The following is a 17279-nucleotide window of genomic DNA, read 5'->3' on the forward strand; positions in this document are numbered from 1 at the left end:
CACTATGTTGGTTTTCTAAATGAAAAAATGTGGTTTCTATGGAAGGGAATATGACAAATGCCTTTATCAGTTTGGGACTTTTATTGCTTGACAAAAGTCTTCCATTGAGCATCTGGCAAATTGAAAAGGTTTTGAATACAGCACTTCTGTACAGATAAAAAATATTACCTTCTGAAAATTACCACGTAACAGTTTACTTCCAATTGAATAAAAAAAATAGATCTAATTAATAATTAACCACATTTGAAAGATAGCTTGTACCTTTGTTGCAAAATTTTATATTTTGTTCATCCAAAAGTTTAGGTTTTATTCACACATCTAGCTATGATGTACAAAAAGTTGAAGGGGTATAAAGGTTTCAAGTGGAGTTCAGTGATAGGCAATGTACCACAACAATCTACAACCTTCAACATTTCTGTTAGTTAGTCTTTTTCACAATCTAAAGTGTGTTCTTTTCCTTTTCAGCATTTCGGCATATAAAAGTGTTTGTTACATATGCTGCAGACGACAAGAAACATACACAGCGTGTGTTGAGTTTGTGTAAATGTCTAGAGAAGAATGGTTTTACATGCTGTGTTGATATTTTCCATCGGAAATTACCCATTGAAGAGCGGCATAATTGGTACCAGAATAGATTTGACGAGGTATTAGTTAATTAAAAGCTGTATGCAGCCATATTTTGGCAGCTATTTCAATACTATATTGAAAATGCAATTTTAAATTAATTGGTTTGTAAAGGTAAACAAAAAAATGAAAGCAAAATGATCTTGATAGTTCTGGGAAGAATTCAGTTATAAAAAACACTATTGAAGACTGTTAAATAAGACCTAATTAAACACATGTGTAAGTTTCCTACAAAATGAAATATTAAGTTACTAAGTAGTGAGCTTGTAGAGAAGATTCCCACTAGGAGGTGCGGTCACTTTACCCCTTATTTATGTAGTGGAAACTTAAAAAAATCTTCATGTTTGATATTGTCATATCACATCATTCCTCCAATGTCTTACCCCACTTCTACCCCCTCCCCCACCCCCACCTCAACATGCACATTTTACAGTACCAGTCTGTATATATTTAGTAGAAACTTTTAACTGTTGTAGCAAGCAACTAAACTCAGGTGAGTGATATAGGGCCATCATGGCCCCCTTTTTTAGCTCATCTGATTTTTTGAAAAAAAATGATGAGTTATTGTCATCACTTGAGCGGTTGTCGGCGTTGGCGTCTGCGTCGGCGTTGCTTGGTTAAGTTTTAGGTCAGCTTTTCTCCTAAACTATCAAAGCTATTGCTTTGAAACTTGGAATACTTGTTCACCATCATAAGCTGACCCTGTATAGCAAGAAACAGAACTCCATCTTGCATTTTGCAAGATTTATGCTCCTATTGTACTTAGAAAATATCAGATTTCTTGGTTAAGTTTTATGTTTAGGTCAACTTTTCTCCTAAACTATCAAAGCTATTGCTTTGAAACTTGGAATACTTGTTCACCATCATAAGCAGACCCTGTACATCAAGAAACATAACTCCATCTTGCTTTTTGCAAGAATTATTGCCCCTTTTGGACTTAGAAAATCAGTTTTCTTGGTTAAATTTTATGTTTAGGTCAACTTTTATCCTAAACTATTAAAGCTATTGCTTTAAAACTTGCAACAGTTTTTCACCATCATAAGTGGACCCTGTACAGCAAGAAACATAACTCCATCCTGCTTTTTGCAAGAATGATGGCCCCTTTTGGACTTAGAAAATATCAGATTTCTTGGTTAAGTTTTATGTTTAGGTCCACTTATTCTCTTAAACCATCAAAGCTATTGCTTTAAAACTTGCAACTGCTGTTCACCATCATAAGCTGACCCTGTAAAGCAAGCAACATAACTCAATCCTGCTTTTTGCAATAATTATTGCCCCTTTTGGACTTAGAAAAATCATTTTCTTGGTTGAATATTATGTTTAAGTCAACTTTTCTCATAAACTATCAAAGCTATTGCTTTAAAACTTGCAACAGTTTTTCACCATCATAAGTGGACACTGTACATCAAGAAACATAACTCTATCCTGCTTTTTGCAAGAATGATGGCCCTTTTTAGACTTAGAAAATCATGGGTAGGACAATATTTCTATTATACAAAAAAAATCAGATGAGCGTCAGCACCCGCAAGGCGGTGCTCTTGTTTAAATATTTACTGGTTATAAAAGATGTCCATCTGTTACTCATCGTTCTGCATCCACATTTTTTAAAATATCCACTCAGAAACTACTCATCAGAAATACATGAAACCTGGTCAGTAGCATCCTGGAATGGGTGTGTCAAGTTTAAATACCTCTGCTTTGCTGCATTTAGGAGATGTTAATGGTAAATAAAAAAAACAAGCCTTTAAATCTTTTCTTCTTGTGAACTGCATCATGTATCTTCACCAAACTTGGTCTGCAGCATTATTTGATGAACCTTTTGTTCAGATGGTTCAGCTTAGCTCCATTTAGGGACAGCCAGAGCTAAAAAAGGTAAAGCCTATATAATAGCCTATCTAATGCCTATCTTTCCCTAAAATATCTCATCTGTAGATATTTACTTCAAATGTGGAAAGTCCTCATCAAATGTATTTAATTTTTAGCCTGCTGGCAGCAAGTGATTCTGCGTTTTTGACCAGTGCAGACCGATCTGGCTACGGTCTGCACTGTTCGCTATTCGCTATCGGTAAATTTTCAGTGAACACCCCTTTGAATAATTAGTAATACTGCCCTAATTGGATGATAAACCAGTCAATTTTAGAAATTTAGCAGGGTAAAGGTTAATTTGACTGTGTAAAGAAATTATGTGTATGATATGTGTACTATTATAATTTTAAAGCAGTTAGTTTGCTGTATTTTATAGGGCATTAGACTTGAGTGAAAGAAAAGATTAAGGAAATATGTGGGACATATTTATAGCAACATTAAAATGATAATGAGAACATTAAACAGCAGTTCAAAAAGCTATCAATAGATTTATGTACATATTTTATGTGACATTGTTATAAATAGAATATGAAGGATATTTTAGGTGCAAATTTAATATAATGACTGTCAAATAATATTTATTTAAAGATACATTCTCCCAGATGGGAATAAAATGTTTAGTTTTCTCATACACTAACTGTTTGACACACACAAAACATAAATTGTAGAGACTTACCCTAAGCCCTCTTTACACAAGGGAAACAATCTTTTTTTGGACCCATAGGCTGTGCTCTTGTTTAGGTTTGTTGAGACAGTTAACCGCAATTATGAGCAACAAAAGGTGGAGGAATGTTTTTCAAAATGACTTCTACCAAAATCCTTTAACACAAGCAATATTTTAGCATGACTCAGAAAGAAAAAAAAACAAGGAAATGTAATTTGCAGATATTACTGTAACACAATTACGAAAAACATTAACAAAAAGCTGCACATTTAAAACAGCTATAAATAGGAAGTGTCACCACAATTTATAGTTTGTTGTAAACACCTTTTTCTCTTCAGTAACATTGACTTGGAGGAAATGTCACACACTTCAGGCCAAGATTACCGTTAATTAAAGCAACATTCTAACATGGCTCAATTCGATTGCCACTTAAACTGAGAAGAAAGTCAAGCTCTGTATATTCTGTAATAAACAACAGTTGATGTGCGGACCAGGAAGACAGCATTATGATGTCAATTATGACGTCAAATTGCAGCTTGATGTTCAGTTCATTACTACTTGCATATGTTTTTATTTAAAATATTTCAATGGGCATGTAAGAATGAAAACAATTAAGGCATTCTTGTGGTTTGAGTCTAATTAACCACGGTTCATCGTTCAGGAGCCTATATATTAAACCACTCGGCTAACGCCCAATTCCTGCGCATTTGAGCTCTGAACCGTGATAAATTAGATGACAAACCACTCAAAGAGCTTGATTTTTTGATAAGTAACTGTTTTTTTTCTCAAAATTTCTGTTAATAAACATACTGATGCAAATTGATTTTCTCTGTATATAGTACAAATCAGATATCTCTGTATAGTATAAATCATGTGTCTCTGTATAGTTAAAATGTGGATTAAGTTTAGAGTTGTTTCTAGTATAAATTTAGTCTCTCAGTCCAGTATCAGTCAAGTATTTTCTTATAGTACGAATCAAGTATCTGCATACACTATTAACCAAGTATATTTGTGCAATATACGTTACATATTTCTGCGCAGAATAACTTCAGTATCTCTGTGCATTATAAATGAGATATCTCAGTTTAATATAAGTTTAAAATAAGTTTTTCTGTCTAGTATAAATCAGTGATATTTGTTCATATATTCCTATCTGGTATAAGTCAAGTATCTGTGTTAGGTTAAAGGATCCAGCATCTATGTGTGATATAAATCATTATCTCTGTAAAGTATGAATCATACAGTATGGATCAATTGTATCTGTACAGTATTGATCAAGTATCTCTGTATAGTATGAATCAAGTATCTCTGTATTGTATGGATAAAGTATGTCTGTGCAGTATGGATCAAGTATCTCTGTATAGTATGGATCATATAGTATGGATCAATTGTATCTGTACAGTATGCATCAAGTATCTCTGTACAGTATGGATCAAGTTTCTCTTATAGTATGAATAAGATACCTCTGTGCAATACAAATCAAGTATCTCTGTACAGTTTGGATCTGGTATATATCAGGTTTTCTGTATAGTATAGATCAGGTATGTCTGTTTAGTATAGATAAAGTATCACTGTACAGTATAAATCAAGTAAATACAGTATGGGTCAGTATCTCTGTATAGTATGGGTCAAGTATCTCTGTAAAGTATGGATTATACAGTATGGATCAATTGTATTTGTGCAGTATGGATCAAGTATCTCTGTACAGTATGGGTGAAGTAGCCCTATACAGTATGGATCAAGTTTCTCTGTGTAGTGTGAATAAAATATCTCTGTACAGTACATATCAAATATCTGTGTAAAGTATGGATCATGTATCTCTGTATAGTATGAATAAAATATCTCTGTACAGTACAAATCAAGTATCTGTGTAAAGTATGGATCATGTATCTCTGTATAGTATGAATAAAATATCTCTGTACAGTACATATCAAGTATCTGTGTAAAGTATGGATCATGTATCTCTGTATAGTATGAATAAAATATCTCTGTACAGTACAAATCAAGTATCTGTGTAAAGTATGGATCATGTATCTCTGTATAGTATGAATAAAATATCTCTGTACAGTACAAATCAAGTATCTATGTATAGTATGAATAAAATATCTCTGTACAGTACAAATCAAGTATCTGTGTAAAGTATGGATCAGGTTTCTCTGTATAGTATGAATAAAATATCTCTGTACAGTACAAATCAAGTATCTCTGTATAGTATGAATAAAATATCTCTGTACAGTACAAATCAAGTATCTGTGTAAAGTATGGATCATGTATCTCTGTATAGTATGAATAAAATATCTCTTTACAGTACAAATCAAGTATCTCTGTATAGTATGAATAAAATATCTCTGTACAGTACAAATCAAGTATCTGTGTAAAGTATGGATCAGGTTTCTCTGTATAGTATGAATAAAATATCTCTGTACAGTACAAATCAAGTATCTGTGTAAAGTATGGATCATGTGTCTCTGTATAGTATGAATAAAATATCTCTGTACAGTACAAATCAAGTATCTGTGTAAAGTATGGATCATGTATCTCTGTATAGTATGAATAAAATATCTCTGTACAGTACAAATCAAGTATCTCTGTATAGTATAAATAAAATATCTCTGTACAGTACAAATCAAGTATCTGTGTAAAGTATGGATCAGGTTTCTCTGTATAGTATGAATAAAATATCTCTGTACAGTACAAATCAAGTATCTGTGTAAAGTATGGATCATGTGTCTCTGTATAGTATGAATAAAATATCTCTGTACAGTACAAATCAAGTATCTGTGTAAAGTATGGATCAGGTTTCTCTGTATAGTATGAATAAAATATCTCTGTACAGTACAAATCAAGTATCTGTGTAAAGTATGGATCATGTGTCTCTGTACAGTATGAATGAAATATCTCTGTACAGTACAAATCAAGTATCTTTGTAAGGGTCAAATATCTCTACACAGTATAAATAAAGTATCTCTGTATAGTATATCTGAAACCATTTTAAGCTTTTTATACATATTGTTTGGGTTTTCACTGTCAATTTTAGTTTGTATGCCCCCGAAGGGAGGCATATTAGTTTTCAACTGTCGGTCCATTTTTTCGTCCTAACGTTAACTTTTTGCATGAAGGCACTTGACTCGCGAACCACTGCACCCAGAACCTTCAAACTTCACATGCTGATAGTACTTATTGAGTACACGACCCCTACTGACTTTGGGGTCACCAGGTCAAAGGTCAAGGCACTGTGGGGGCTTTTGTCATCATTAGTGACAGCTCTTGTGGTATGTAAGATTTGAAAAAAGAAACTGTATGTTAAATTCAAAATGTTTAAAAATTATGAGGGAGAAAGTTTTCATTTCATGTGTGAAGGTAAAGCTTTAAGTAGTGATAGATAAGGAAACCGCAGCTGCAAGTCAGACCACAAAAAATAAACCTGTTGAGAAAGATGTCTATCAAGATCTATTTAAGACAAGTATTTATGATGAGTCATTAAATACAGGAGGAAATAAATATAGGTATTTAAATATTTTATTCTCAGTCTTAAATAATTATACTGCCAATAGTTGAAACTTTACAATTACTTACATTGATGTAGTTTTTATCCCCATATCAAAGACAGAACAAAGATAGTGTTGTAATGGTTCTGTGTGTCCATCTATAAGGCTTTTGATAGCACAGTTGGAGGGATTTTAGCTCTGTCGGATGTTTCTGGTTATCCGTGTGTTCATCGTCCACATTTTCATAAAAGAACATCTCTTAAACCGTTATGCCAGTTTAAATCAGACATACAGGAATGTTCCACCGGTGGTCCCTTTTCAAATTCCTTCAAATCTAGCTTTCAAAATCTTTTCAGAAATGCCTGGCTGGAGTCTGTAATAATTTCACAGAAATGCATCTTTGATGGCCCACTACCAGATTCCTTCAGATCATTCTGTTTCATTAAAAATCTTATGTCACCAGGGGATGGGGCTAGTTTTCCCTATTGCTATATGGAAAACTTTGAAAATCGTCTTCTCTACAATATTTTGATTTGTGAAAAACTCGGCTACCTTCGGGAGGGGCTAGTTTACTCTATACAGCTACATGGAAAACTAAAAATCTTCTCGGAAGCTGTTGACTCAAATTTAGTATCCAGTGTCGTTGTTCAGAAGTTGACAGTAGGTTAGTGTTGGTACAAAAGGCCAGTAACACTGGTTAGATTTATTGCCTGCTGTTATATAATTGAACTACTTCACTAAACCCTAAACAAGCAAAACAAATAAACCTTTTGTCCAACTTCTGTTGCTTTATAAGCATTTTATGTCTTTAGCATTGCAATAATTATCAGGAAAAATGTCTCCAAAGAAATCAAAACTTGCAGTGGTCAGTTCGATGAATTTTAATGGTTGATTATAAAAAGATGTTTCCAAACCAATGAAAAATAGTGAAATTTAGCCTGGAAAACCTCTTGCAGCATCATCTTCCAAAACTGTTCACATTCGAAGACAAATTGAAATAAAAGTGTTAAATGAAAATGATTAAAAAATGTTGTTTTTTTTTGTATATTATAGGCTGACTTTATACTGGTTGTAATGTCGCCAAAGTACCGTATGGAAGCAGATTCCTGTGAAATGGAAAATGATGCTGATGACTCGGACAGCGTTGACAGTGATGGAGAAAATGACTTAAATGTTCGGCCGTACCGACTTCACACCAAAAATATATACAGACTTATGTATCGGGAATATGTCCAGAGCGGCCAGAGATGTATGCGATTTGTGCCATTAATTTTTCCTGGAATGACCCAAGACATAATTCCTGCTTGGATGTTGGACAATTACAATGGTTTGTTTTATTACTGGCCTAAACAATATAAAGATTTGTTATGGATGTTAACGAAGCCAGAGAATCGTGTGCCAGAACATCTTACGCCGCCTATAAGCAGAAGTGTTCAAGATAATGAAAGTCCGGTTACAAATTCTTCAGAAACTAATGTTGAATCAGAATGATCTGCTCCATTGGTACTAATAAGGAGCAGTTTACATGGAAAAAAAATGGAAAGGAACTATTGAATACTGTTTTGTTAAGTAGGGCGTAGATTTTGTTACTGTTGTTTAACACAAGGGCAGAAACTATTTATTCCTGGTAAAAATGATTGCAGTTAGTGGTTTAGTTATGTTTAATGAAGTGACAAGATTTTAGGCAAATGTCCCATTGTTAGTCATTTTTAAACAAATTGTGATATTGTCCGTAAAGTGTTCTTGTAGTCTGTTGTAGATATATTAAAAAACTAATTGTGTCATACCAAAATTGGAACTCTTTACCAAAGTTTTTGTAAAGTAATTGCCATAATGTGACAGTCTGTGTAGATAATTAGAACATGATTATGTAAATTTAGTTAAATTTTGATATGAGATGAAGAGACTGGTTTAATCTTTCTCTTTAAAGTATTTCTTTAATTTTCTTTGCTCTTTTTCTTTGGAACTTATTTATTCTTAATAATTCAACTTGAAGACTTCTTTCCATGGTCCCCTTGATTGGTTTGTACAAACCTTGATCAGTTTTCAGCTCACCTGAGCAATGCTCAGGTGAGTTTTTGTGATCGCTCGATGTCCGGCGTCTGTCTTTCTGTCAACATTTAGCTTGTGTATGCAATGGAGGCTGTATTTTTCAACTGATCTTCATGAAATTTTGTAAGAATGATAACCTTGATAAAATCTAGGCCAAGTTCGAAAAGCGGTCATCTGGGGTCAAAAACTAGGTCACTAGGTCAAATTATGGAAAAATCTTGTGTATGCAATAGCGACTGTATTTTTCAATTGATTTTCATGAAATTTAGTCAGAATGATTTCCTTGATGATATCTAAATCGAGTTTGAATATGGGTTATCTGGGGTCAAAAAGTAGGTCAGTAGGTCAAATCAAAGAAAAACCTTGTGTATATGATAGAGGCTGTATTTTTCAATTGATCTTCATGAAATTTGGTCAGAACAATTGCCTTGGCAAAATCTAGACCAAGTTCGAATATGGGTCATCTGGGTTCAAGAACTAGGTCACTAGGTCAAATCAAAGAAGAACCTTGTGCATGCGGTAGAAGCCGTATTTTTCAATTGATCTTCATGAAGTTTGGTCTGAACGATTGCCTTAGTAAAATCTAGGTTGAGTTTGAATATGGGCCATCTAGGGTAAAAACTAGGTCACTAGGTCAAATCAAAGAAAAACCTTGTGTATGCGATAGAGGCTGTAGTTTTCAATTGATCTTCATAAAATGATGTCAGAATGATTGCCTTGATGAAATCTAGGTCAAGTTTGAATAAGGGTCACCTGAGGTAAAAAACTAGGTCACTAGGGCAAATCAAAGAAATACCTTGTGTATGCGATAGAGACTGTATTTTTCAATTGGTTTTCATGAAATTTGGTCAGAATGATTACCTTGATGATGTCTAAAACAAGTATGAATATGGGTTATCTGGGGTCAAAAAGTAGGTCACTAGGTCAAATCAAAGAAAAACTTTGTGTATACGATAGAGGCTGTATTTTTCAATTGATCTTCATGAAATCAGGTCAGAATGATTGCCTTGGCGAAATCTAGGCCAAATTCGAATATGGGTCATCTGGGGACAAGAACTAGGTCAAATCAAAAGAAAAAGCTTGTGTATGTGATAGAGGCTGTATTTTTCAATTGATCTTCATAAAATTACGTCAGAACGATTGCCTTGATGAAATCTAGGTTGAGTTTGAATAAGAGTCATCTGAGGTCAAAAACTAGGTTACTAGGTCAAATCAAAGAAAAACCTTGTGTATGCAATAGAGACTGTATTTTTCAATTGGTCTTCATGAAAGTTGGTCAGAATGATTGCCTTGATAAAATCTAGGGTCAAAAACTAGGTCATATCTAAGTAAATACTTGTTTAAACTCAAGAGACCACATTTTGTTAATGAAAATTGGCAAGAATATTTGTTTCCATGAAATCACTGGGACATACATATTTACACTGTTACGGTGTGTTTCTCAGGTGAGCGACCTAGGGCCATCTTGGCCCTCTTATTAGCTTGTCTGACCTTTGAAAAAACTCTACGAGGTATTGTCATAACTTGATCGTCGATGTCGGCATCTGTGTTGGTTAAAAGTTTTGTTTAGGTCACCTTTTCTCAAAAACTATTAGAGCTACAGCTTTGAAACTTTGCACATTTGTTTATCATCATTAGGGTACAATGTAGCTTAAGAACCATAACTCTAACATGCATTTTGTCAGAATTATGCCCTTTTTATACTTAGAAAATCTGAACTATAGCTCTTTTCTTACATATTGTCCAGTACTTGCAGATGAGCAGTGGCACCTGTAGGAGTGCTCTTGTTTAAAGATATTTCTGTTCAAAATGACCTGCCATAAACAACCGCTTGATTTTGACTATGAATATACCCAACATGTCATACACCAAAGTTCAAACCAGTACTTTATGTAAAAAGTCTAAGATGGATTGTATAAGGCAGATGTTGCAGCATTTTGCACTCTACGCATGTGAGTAATGGAAATTTGGCTGTATAGAAATATGTGACAAATATCTTGCCAACTTTGTGGCAGGATTCGAGGGCTGAATGGAAACTGTTGTAACTCACAGAATTGTTAAAAGAAATTACATCAATTTTCTGTCCTTTGATTTGTGGTACCTGAAATATTTGTTTTCTTTTTGGAAAGAATTTCCCAGGGTTACACGTGTCACCATTTTGCAGTGCATGAAACCATGTATACATATGGGCTGTTCATGACAAAACCTATATTAGTGACAAAAATTCAAAATTGAGATAACAAAATATTCATGAAGAACATTCTTCATCATTTCAAGACTTTTAATGCATTTAAGTAAGTCACTAAAGACACTTAGAGACGGAATGTTTATATCGACATGAAAACACTTTGATGTTGTCATGCATGGCATGTATTTTTCATTACATTTGTGTCATAAATTATGTGTATCACTAACTAAACATACATTTGAATGTTTAGAAATAGTTTAAAATGAGAATTTTTACTTACATTGCTGGCATTTTAACTAAACACCTCTATATTTTCAAGGTGCATGGGTGTTTTGGAATTTCTGTTGCCATGACAACACAAAGAACATTTATTTGTATAATGTGGTAGAATTTGATTTGCCTTAGATAACTGAATTACAATATACTAGCTTCTGCATTTATTTTGCAATTATCATGATCATTATGTCACTAATACAGGATTTCTCTTGGAACGGCCAATATTTCAAATCGCTGGTGGGGCCTATGTTTAAAGCTGTTCTTTACTGTTTTATCTTATTAATATTATAATTGTTGTCTTTGTTATACCTATATTTTGTATGATATACTACAATAGGAAAATTATTTGTTAGCTGTCGTGCTTTTTAACCCGGTGTGTGAAAACGCACAATCGAAATAACACAGTTCAAAATTATCTGTGATATTGTGTCAAAGACAAGAACTATTTTTAGAATTTATTGACAGAGATGTAATTTCAACAGAAATATGTCAGATTATATCAAGAATCAATATTTTTGCTCAATTTTTATTAAATCACCTGTTACAGCTATTACACATTGTAAAGTGTTTAACTTAGAATATTGTAAAGTCTTTAACGTTAAATATTGTGTAGTCTTTAATTCAAAATGATAGAGTACACTTAATAACTTTTTTAACTCCACACATGGATTTTTTTCTCTTCCAAATATTGATGAGTTGCAGCGAAAATTGGACACAACATTTCATGATTATTTAAATAAGACATAACAGTCATAACAGTCAGACATAAATTCATTGAGCCCTAACAGTGATAATAAATTACCTCTAAAGTCAGGAGACATAATAAACGAAACTGAATTCCTAACGAATACTCTACACTTAGAATGTGTGGAATTGATGAGATTCGTATTTTATATATAGTTTTTTTCCACTCTATTCAGTTGCAGTGGAATATCTGTCAATATTTTCAATGTTTATATGTAAATTTTATGTCAGGTATGTGACATCACTAATGATACCATATTAATGGATGCCATGGTATATAGTTCATTTATTTTTAATTTTGCTCAGTCGAACAAACAAAATGTGTTTCATTTTGATAAGTTAAAATGTGACAGAAAGATCATTCGCTTTGCATCAAGAAATGTGATTAGTTATTTTATGGGTTTATATTGAGCCCCTAAGTTGTGGTATAACCGCACCCTACTGAACTCATGGATATTTTGACAAAATGTACACTTGTGGAATAGTATTCCTTGTCTGAAAAAGGATGTTTTTTAGCACTTGGTGATTATATATTAAGGTTGTTGCAAAATTTTTAAACCTTTGAAGCACACGTGCACATGTATTATTGCACAATTCTGGTGGACGTTTTGACCTTGGTGCGTTATTGTAATGTGACAGCTCAATTAATGTCCGTTCATTTATATCACAGCATATGTTGTCATTTTGTGTTCTGTATGACCAGATTGCCTACAGACCACATAACACCGATTAGTCATACTCACACCAACAATCCGGTTTAGGTGGCAAGACCTTGCAAAGTGGACCTATATATAATGACCTTGTCTCCTCATGATCTTCGACCTTAAAGTTAAAACTTAATAAACACATTTTTGGTCCTTCATCTTCATAAATCACCCGATTAGGTCCTATCTCACTCTGAAGAACACTTGGCAAGACTAAACGATCCAATAATAGATGACCTGACTTCATATGATCTTCACTTTTAACTTAAAACCTCAAAAAATAACATCTTTGTCATACACTTAGGAACATGATTTGAAAATGCAGCTCCTTGTTTATATTATGTTGTATTTACGTAACACTATTATTAAGTTTGTCCAGTTTTCATTTTTTTTTAAATATAAATCAGTATTTGACAGAGAAAACAACAAAAGAGTGTGGAGTTAAAAAAAGTTGTTAAATATGTCTAGATATTTTAGTTGTAATATATTTATATTGTTTTATCTACTCTGTTACCATGTGTACATTTTAACTCAGTATAAGACATCTTGTAATAATTTTATAATTGTATTGAATATTTGTTGTCTGTTTGGAAATCATAGAACTTAGAACTTACTTGTTTTAGATTTATTCGATATATGTGCAGTTTTAGATACAAACTACACACATGTACAGTTTTATTACTATTTTTTAGCGGACCTCTGTACTGTTAGAAATGTTATATAATATTATAACTTTAAGTGCTTTTTGTTTGGAAAGTCTGTTTTAAGATTTTTTCTGTTATTAAAGTAAGTGCTATTTATTTTAGTTAAATGTGCAGTTATTATTGTTTAAAGGGGCATGCCTCTAGATGTACACCATTATTAGTATGATGGTAGTAATTTGCCGAATGTGCATCCATGGTCCACTTAAATGTAGTCCATATTAATATATAGTGCCATTTTCCCGCCTATAGTAAAGGCCATTTTCATGCAAGATATAAGCTTTATTGATGCGTGACTGTAAAGAGGAACACCTGTAGATAATTTTAAGCAACTTTATATACTTCAAGTTTGGTGTCTGAACTCGTTGGTAAAATGAAAATTAAAGTAGGTATTTCCTGATGTCTGACTACACAATACTAGTATATTTGTTGTATGTCTCAGTCGCATGACCATGTTTTTCTTACACTATTGCCAAAAAACTTTTTTTTTTTCGAGTTTGTGAAGGACTGGAAATGCTGATAAAAAGATATTGTACATTGTTATTAGTCCCCTACTGGTTGAAAACCAGTTTCCTGGACCATAGGAATGCGCTTTTCCATCCGTCCATCCATCCGTTCGTCCACAATTTCGTGTCCGGTCCATAACTCTGTCATTCATTAAGGGATTTTAATATCACTTGGCACAAATGTTCCCCATGATGAGACGACCTGTCATGCACAAATCCCGGACCCCTAGCTTAAAGGTCAAGGTCACACTGAGATCAAAGGTCAATGAGACTTTTTCCTGTCCGGTCTATAACTTTGTCATGCAAAACAGGATTTAAATATCAGTTTGCACAATTATTCCTCTGGATGATACAATGTGTTGTGTGCAACACCCGAGCCCTTAGCGGCAAGGTCAAGGTCACACTTGGAAGTCAAAGGCCAAAAGCGCTTTTTTCCTGTCCAGTCTGTAACTCAACAATCCTTAAAGGGATTTTAACATTACTTGGTACAAATTTTCATCACCATAAGACGAAGTGCCATGCGCAAGAACCTGGTCCCTGGGTCTAAGGTCAAGGTCACACATAGAGGCCAAAGGTCAAATACAAGAATGACTTTCTATGGAGCATTTCTTCTTCATGCATGGAGGGATTTTGATGTAACTTGCCACAAATTGTTCACCACCGCGAGGCAACCTTGTTTCCAGAATTACGTCCCTTTGTTGTTACTATAAATAGATTATATTGTAACTTATTTATTACTCTTTGTAGGGAAAAATCGAGACCTGTTTTCTGTGGTACAACATACATGTTACATTCAATTTTTAGGAGCATTTTGACATATCTCTACCTGGAAAAGAGTTTCTTGTGGACTTATATTATTATTATTTTTTTTTATTTTTTTTTTTCCCCCTTTGTTGTTACTATAAATAACTTATGACACCTTTTTTGATAATTGGCCAAAAAAATGCCATATGAAAACAACTGTAGGTTTTTGTATATATAGATTTTAATCCAAGTGTTTTGTTATAACATATTGTATATATAGTACAATATTGTTTATACATCATTGACAGATATCAGTTCATTATGTTATACTGCAGTAGAGAAAATTAGGTGCCTTCCAGTAAGGGACTTTGTATTGCATGGCAATACTTCATTCACTTGTTTTACAAAGAATAAAGAAGTGGAAACATTTAGCTCCTTCTAACCTATACTTATATATCAAAGTTCTTTCAAAGCAGAAGCGAGATTTATGAATTAAAAATCATATGTCTGAGTACGATATAAGGTGCAGTTTGAACCTTCTGTAGTGGCCACCTGCATGAAACAGCCGCTTGCCATAAGCAGCCAGTCAGCTAACTTCCCAAATATATTTTATTTCTGATTTAAACTTGCTTTAAGCAGCCACCTGCCCAGCTGCTAAATGTAGTTAAATTTCTTCTAGTTTCTTCTTGATTTTTACTGTATGGTTATACATTTTTAAAGCTTGAACAGATATTTTTATGCCCCCGAAGGGAGACATATAGTTTTTGAACCGTCTGTCTGTCGGTCTGTCCACAATTTTCGTGTCCGGTCCATATCTTTGTCATCGATGGATGGATTTTCAAATAACTTGGCATGAATGTGTTCCACAGTAAGACGACGTGTCGTGCGCAAGACCCAGGTCCGTAGCTCAAAGGTCAAGGTCACACTTAGACGTTAAAGGTCATTTTTCATGATAGTTGGGCGTGTCCGGTCCATATCCATTTCATCGATGGATGGATTTTCAAATAACTTGGCATGAATGTGTACCACAGTAAGACGACGTGTTGCGCGCCAGACCTAGGTCCGTAGCTTAAAGGTCAAGGTCACACTTAGACGTTAAAGGTCATTTTTCATGATAGTTGGGCCTGTCCGGTCCATATCTTTGTCATCCATGGATGGATTTTCAAGTAACTATGCATGAATGTGTGGCACAGTAAGACGACGTGTCATGTGCAAGACTCAGGTCTGTAGCTCAAAGGTCAAGGTCACACTTAGACGTTAAAGGTCATATTTCATGATAGTGCACTGATGGGCGTGTCCGGTCCATATCTTTGTCATTCATGCATGGATTTTAAAATAACTACGCATGAATGTGTGGCACAGTAAGCCCACGTGTCGCGCGCAAGACCCAGGTCCATAGGTCAAACATCCTAAACTCTAACATCGGCCATAACTATTCATTCAAAGTGCCATTGGGGGCATGTGTCATCCTATGGAGACAGCTCTTGTTTAAAATTGATATTGTCTTTTATTCACTGAATCACTGTAATTTTACTTTTTATTGACAAAATTAAAGCATCCAGCCAAGGGAGTGAAACAGACTGGCTGCTAAAGGCAGGTGGCTGCTTAATCCTTACCCTGCTTAATTTTTATAATGAACTTGTCCATCGTTCAATTTGAAGGGTAACATAAAAGGGGTGCTAACCAAAAAGACATTGACTGCATGGCGAACAGTGCAGACCATGATCAGACTGCACAGATGTGCAGGCTGATTCTGATCTGCACTGGTCGCAAAGGCAGATTCACTTGCTGTCAGCAGGCTAAGGGTTAAGAGAAATAAAAGAAAAATACAAAATGTTTTGGAAGTTAGCTGTCTGGCTGCTTAATGCAAGTGGCTGTTAGATACAGGTGTTCACTAAGGTAGGTTTAACTGTATTTGCCAGAAAAAAAAGTACTGTGTATATTTCCTAAAATGTAACATGAATCTGTAGGTGTGTCCCTTTAATGTAAAGTTGTTACTGCGAAATCATTTATTTCATGGGCATGATATCTCAGTAATGATATTTTGATTATATATCTGCTATTGATAAAGTTGTTGCAAGATTTCTTGAAAATGTATGTAATAAATATTCACAGATAATTTCTGTGACAGAGTTTTTCATCAATTTCTTTTTTTAGTTCCTTGATTGATGGTATTGTTTTGGAGATCGTGAAGGGGCTTCTGTGGCCAGTTTTTAAGGTTGATGACAGCTCTGTAGGTTCAAGACCTACCTTGGCCCATCATATGAGGGAGTTATCCAGCTGGCTTATAGAAGGTTAATGGTTCTACACAAGTGCCCCTATGTGCCTGAAAGGGGCTCCTAAGGCTTTCATATACCATTGGCAAGTTGCAAAAGACCTGAACTGGAAAAGACAATGGAAGAACACAAGAAATTGAATGGTCATTATAGTAGATAGGATTCCTTTTTAGCTTGACTATTCAAAGAATAGTAGAGCTATTGGATTCACCCATTCGTTGGCGTCCCGATTTGGTTAAGGTTTTGTATGTTAGCTGGTATCTCAGTAACCACTTGTGGGAATGGATTGAAACTTCACACACTTATTCACTGTGATAAATTGACCTACGTTGCACAGATTCCGTAACTCTATTTTGCTTTTTTACAAAATTATGCCTCTTTTTCGACTTAGAAATTCTTGGTTAAGGTTTTGTATGTAAGCTGGTATCTCAGTAACCACTTGTGGG

At 34.2% G+C, this 17279-nt stretch overlaps 1 protein-coding gene across 1 annotated transcript in view; it reads left to right on the top strand.

The window, feature by feature from the left end:
* The window catches only part of LOC123537344 (uncharacterized), a 57960-nt gene extending 45502 nt beyond the window's left edge, over positions 1-12458 (top strand). The window contains exons 5-6 of the mRNA XM_045321028.2: positions 466-644; positions 7696-12458. Coding sequence (XP_045176963.1) covers positions 466-644; positions 7696-8133 — 617 coding nt within the window. The 3' untranslated portion in view covers positions 8134-12458. The remainder of the gene's footprint in view (positions 1-465; positions 645-7695) is intronic.
* The last annotated feature ends 4821 nt before the right edge of the window (positions 12459-17279 follow it).

This window comes from Mercenaria mercenaria, chromosome 17 (assembly GCF_021730395.1).
Source record: "Mercenaria mercenaria strain notata chromosome 17, MADL_Memer_1, whole genome shotgun sequence".
NCBI classification, from domain to species: Eukaryota; Metazoa; Mollusca; class Bivalvia; order Venerida; family Veneridae; genus Mercenaria; species Mercenaria mercenaria.